At 36.6% G+C, this 5,701-nt stretch overlaps 1 protein-coding gene across 3 annotated transcripts in view; it reads left to right on the top strand.

Moving 5' to 3' along the window:
- The window catches only part of LOC108746318, a 35,564-nt gene that overhangs the window by 28,844 nt on the left and 1,019 nt on the right, over window positions 1-5,701 (top strand). Inside the window, exons 7-12 of one of the 3 annotated variants that reach the window (XR_001939161.1) lie at window positions 983-1,186; window positions 1,269-1,385; window positions 1,512-1,781; window positions 2,169-2,652; window positions 3,484-3,938; window positions 5,251-5,322. Coding sequence is in view for 2 of the 3 variants with exons in the window: in XM_018483021.1 (XP_018338523.1) it covers window positions 983-1,186; window positions 1,269-1,385; window positions 1,512-1,781; window positions 2,169-2,652; window positions 5,251-5,647 (1,472 nt within the window). In the remaining variant the exon portion in view is untranslated. Of the gene's footprint in view, window positions 1-982; window positions 1,187-1,268; window positions 1,386-1,511; window positions 1,782-2,168; window positions 2,653-3,483; window positions 3,939-5,250; window positions 5,696-5,701 lie in introns of those variants that run through there. The other 2 variants (XM_018483022.1, XM_018483021.1) reach the window with 2 other exon arrangements.

Below are 5,701 nucleotides of genomic sequence, written 5' to 3'. Positions count from 1 at the left end.
CGGTAATAGTATATATAATAAGAAAATTTAAAAATTGTCACGAAGAGAAAATGACATGAAAACATTTTGAACAAATTTTGAACTTTGAATTTTACAAATAAATTATAATTAAATAGCTCGAAACGTAATTAAAAATATTATATTAAAATTTTCGTTTTTAATATAATATACTGTATATTTTAAATACGTTTAATTATAATATATTTTTTTAATATATTACTAAAAAACGTCATATTAAATTTTTTTTAATAATACTAAAATAATCGTCTGTTTGGAAAATAATAAATGATCTTTTTTTTTTATTATTAATGAAGGAGCGATATGTCCATTCAGTATTGGATGGGCGCAGTTAGAGATCAGAAAGATCGGACGTTATGGAGATGGACCGGAAGTGGTGAGGAAGTGTCTGTTTCGTTCTGGGATCCATTACCAGGTGAAGAAGATTGTGTTCGGTACGACGGCAAAAAAAGCTGGCTTTGGTCCGATACACCTTGCTCATCTCGGCTTAATTTTATCTGTCAGCATCGTGAGTATCATCTTACTTGCTACACATTCGCATTTCTGTTTTTTAAGCAATATTCCAGAAAAGATACTTTAAATATAATATATTTAAAATAATGTATTTATAAATTTCTTATTTGTGAGATTCTGTGAAAGTCTAACATAATATATCGTACGTCAATCATTAAAAATTTTTTAACCATGAATTTTCCATCTAAAATTATTTAATTTATATTCTGAAAAATATAAAATTCTAAAAAAATCTTCAATTGTTAGTTATTGGTGAAATAAATGTTCTTAAGATATATTTTTTCTTAAATTTCTCTTTGATATATTTTATTCTTATTTAAAGTCTTCAATCTATTTGTTGATTAAAACTCTGTATTTAATATTTTTCTACTTTGTGCATGGTATTTTTTTATTATTAAATAACTATCTTTCGTTGAACAAAAGAATAATAAATATAATTTTTCTTTTTCAGAACCACAAGCTTGTGGCAGACCCGAACAACCACCAAATTCCACGATGATGATGATTTCCGAACCGACTAAAATCTCTGGCAACGTTTATGAAGTTGGGGCAACTGTAGAGTACCAGTGTGACAGCGATAGTCTCCTGGTCGGACCACTAAATCGCACTTGCCTCGACACCGGTTTCTACAATGAGTTTCCTCCGGTGTGCAAATGTAAGAAACACAATCAGGGAATGTATTCAAATTAAATCATCGCGAACATGACTCGCGTCGTAACGCGATCTCATCGTTTCAGATATCGATTGCAACTATCCCGCGAACATAAAATATGGTAGTTACATACTCATCAACGAAACCACCACTTATCTTAGCCAAGTACAGTATACCTGTGATGATGGTTATGAGATGACCGGTAAGTATTACAGTTTATCACGACTTGTCATAATTATTCACGGTGTATTTGAGATAGAGAACGAATATCTTGTAAATCATTTGTGAGAAATGATTATAAGCGATTCTCCAATCTCTGCGACCGCAGGACGTGCTCGATTAATTTGCGACGTCGACGAGCGTTGGAATGGTCCACCGCCGCGATGCGAGCCGATTCTCTGCGATCCACCGGCTACAGTTGCGCACAGTTCTATCGAGATAGAGCGTGAAAGTGTCCTGAGCAATACCTCCAATCAAAGTCTACAAGTTAATAGCATCGTTACCTACACATGTGAAAAGGGCTATCGACTCGTTGGTTACCGACAAATAATGTGTTTAAGCACCGGATCATACGATCGCGTTGCACCCACTTGCACAGGTATTTATTTATAAATTTATAATAATAAAAGTCAGAATATATCATATAATTTATAAAGAAATAAATTTTGAAAAATTATAAAATTAAAATTAAATTTGTATTTAATTATGGCACAAAAGTAAATTTAACGTAGCGATAATTATTTATTGAGTTTTACAATCATTTGAAATAATTATTACGTTTGATAAATTATATTTCTGACATTTTCATAGAATTTCATAACAACGAAAATTAAATGTTATGTCAAGTACGTAGTCAAAATTATACAATAAATTATGATATAATAATAAATATTAATATATACTCGTATGCTAAAATTAATTTAAATATTTAGGGAGTAGGATATGTTTATGTAACATATTTAATGTGCAAACCTTTTTTTATCAGAGGAACCACGAACAACTTTGAGTTCTCCTACCCGAGCAACATTACGTCCGTCCACTCCGAAAATTCGGACGTTCCTCACTCCGAGGACCAGAACTACGGCGAGTACAGCAACTACCAGTACGACTCTCTTGCCGTCTAGGAATGTACCAAACGCTGCGGAACTCCCAGCGACGGTGAGGGAGACAGTCTCGAGGAGGCCGAGTATCGGCCTAAATAGACCTGTGACTCCTTCGTCAGTGAATGACGCCGGCAGCGATCACCCACAGGACAACGAGATATCCGGAAGCGGCGTAGACCACGCACAAGCGGGAATCAGCGCAGGCATACCGGAACCGTCTGGCCCCTTCCGAGTGGACAGCGCTGAGCAACCCAGCGGTACCCATCAAGCTAAATTGAACTTGGGAGCTGTAATCGCTTTGGGAGTGTTCGGCGGTTTTGTGTTCCTCGCTGCGGTGATCACAACAGTCGTTATACTCATACGCAGGTATATTAAAAAAAAAAAATGCGTCATCAGTTTTGAGTGATGATTCGATTTCGATTATCGTCAATCCTTGATCCTTTGATGAATCTTCTCTATTTCTAATAATATATCATATTATAACGCACTCTGATATACATAGATGATATTCAACCGGGTTGTACATTGTAACGCTTACTTTGTATTAATTTAATCTAATTTCTGTCTTCTACCGCTTTGTCTTTTTCCTAACTTGTAATACATATATACATATATACAATATATGCTGCATTGTAATCTTTTTCATACAGGATGATTTTGCTTACTGAAAAATGTACATGTTTCTTAGAGTCTTGATGTAACAGAAGAACCTCTAACATTTTAGATAGAACTAAGGATATACAATAGTACTATTGCTCTTTCATTGATCAAGCTTTTTTGTAATTTAGCCTGTAATTTACCTTAAATGTAGAGCCTCGTATTACGCTTTGCAAAAAAGATATATTCTCATTTTCTGATTTATCTATAATAATTTTCTTTAATTTATTGTCGTTTATTAACCAATGGTTCTCAACATGAGTCATGCGGCCATCTAAAGGTCTATGGTATTCTTTTCGCATGTAAAAAAGTGGAACATTATCAGAGGTCATAATAAATGACTTAAAATGTCTTTTATGTAGTTGAAGTGAAGATAAATGTAAGTGCAAATAAAAGTGGCCGAAATAAGGTTGAGAAACAGTGGTGTAGACGCGTCACAAGAGCTAAGATCGCATCAGAGAAACGCGTGAGTCTCATTGATAGTTTAGTTCGCCACGATAATAATTAACACAGTCCATTTGTGTATTGCGGTGGTGTTAGCGGCAGTGGCAGCGTCAGAGGAAGGCGCCGCAGGGGGCTCGGTGGGGTTGGTGCGCTGAGGGGTGGCGGTAGTGGTGGCCTTGGGAGGGGCGATACCGGAATGCCCTCGCGTTGGTATACGCTACTCGCGCTACCCTTCCCCGACCAGCACCTGGGGCGCCGCGACCTCACGGCACGCCGCGGTAACGATCATCCTTACTCTTTCACTCTGTCAGCGGCGCATCGCGCCGGCTACTTCTCGAATCCCTCTCTGTAGACCGCCATCACTGCCCCTCTTTCTCATCCCCGTCGTAAAAAAGAATAAATAGAAAGGAAAGAGAGAATCGTTCCATTCTAATAAAGCCTACAACCACCACTACCACCCCAACCCTCCACGCAACTACCGCCCACCACATCAATCATCACGTACCACCACCAACTACTACGCGCCACCCTCGCGAGTGATACTAGTCAAGGTAAACGAGAGCAAGGTTTTACTGAACAGTTTCTTTAGCGCTAGCTCGTTTTGTCATCATGGCACGTCATGCAAAGTAGAAGATGGCTATAGTGCGTTGCACGCACCCGAACACACCAACACCCTGTTATAGCAGATAAATCTCCGCCGTATATTCAAGGATTCTAGAAAGTGGTCACATATCCTGTGCATAAAAGTATAATCTATAAAGAAAAGACTAACAGACGTCTAAATGTTATTAACATGGTTTATGTTTTCTGGGATTATTTTACTCTCTTCGTTTTAGTTTATTATCGTAAGATTTGTCGAAATTGACTACAATAGGAACGACTACGGTCTAGAAGTCCTGAGTATGGCACTACACAGAAATCGCAAAGAAAGATAATTATGTATAGTGCTTCTTATGTGTTCTTTCCTTACCTGCAATACTTATGTTGTAATATCTTTAAAATTTTATTAGTATGCTATAATTGGACAGGTACATAATATATACAACATATATACACATATAATATGAAGTAGTATTATATATAAATCTTTTAGTATTTTAGAACTATTGCTCAGACACTTTATTTTTTCTCTTCTAGCTTTTTCATTTCGATTGTCAGTGGCTTAAAAATCACTTCGGGTTGTAATAATAGGATGGGCTCTCTTGCATTTAGTTTTAAGATACATACAACGATCAAATTTGTTACTTACTTTTATTCATTAAAAGTGTATAAGGTACACGTGAACAATCCAACCCAATCCTTCTCCCATTGCACGTAACGCTTTGCCTATTTATTTCGTTTTTTTATGTAAATAGTTTTAGTGCTGCAGAATTAAAGTTACTTAATATCATGGAATGAAAGAGTTACTATTTTGTAACAAAAATTTGACGTTGCAATTTTATTTGTGACTATAATAACTATAATAACTAATTAAATGCTTAGATTGTGCTAAGATTGGTCACTTTGAAAGGCAACTTGTATCATTATGCGTTTACTTACTGAAAAAAATAATTTGTAATGAATAATGAGTAATCCATGTAATCTCGTTATACCTACAAATAACGACTAAAAAGTTATGATTTACCAATGCCAAGTTAACTTTTTCAGTAACGAGTGACTTTCCAAACCTGAAGTTATCGTTATAGTCGTAAAAAATTTGTTCAAATTTATATTATTATTATAACAGAGTAACGATAAGGAAAATAACGGTGTTACAAATAACATCTTCGTTCCATTCCCTACTTATAATTATGTGATATCACATGAATGTGAACTTAACACATATGAAAGGAAAAAGTTATTACATGTTTATTCTTTACATAGAAATCGCGGTAGAAGCAGTAAACACTACCGTCACCGTGCATCGCCCGATTGCAATACTGTCGCCAGTTTCGATAGCAGTTCCTCGGAGAGTCGAGGAGGCCTGAATCGATATTATCGCCAAGCCTGGGAGAATCTGCACGAAACCACCGGTCACAAGGCTGGCCATCCGCCGCTTCGTCGTAAGGAGACCCTGGATGAACCAGGATACCGGGAGAACTTCCGCGGTAATAACACTGAACGCGACGGCTCAGAATTAGTTGTTAGCGACGTCGCCGCATATCCATCAAGCAAACACGCCAGCGTCTCCGATAAGAAGCGTCATCATCATCACCATCATCATCATCACGGAAGCGCAACACCCGAATGGAGACAGTCGCAATCCCATCATAGATATTAAACAAAGAGCAAATCAGGAAAAAAATCTTCATACTTACTATGTCGTCATCTGCAA

Source organism: Trachymyrmex septentrionalis, unplaced genomic scaffold (assembly GCF_001594115.1).
Source record: "Trachymyrmex septentrionalis isolate Tsep2-gDNA-1 unplaced genomic scaffold, Tsep1.0 scaffold167, whole genome shotgun sequence".
Taxonomy (NCBI): Eukaryota; Metazoa; Arthropoda; class Insecta; order Hymenoptera; family Formicidae; genus Trachymyrmex; species Trachymyrmex septentrionalis.
This window is presented reverse-complemented; position numbering and strand designations above follow the sequence as displayed.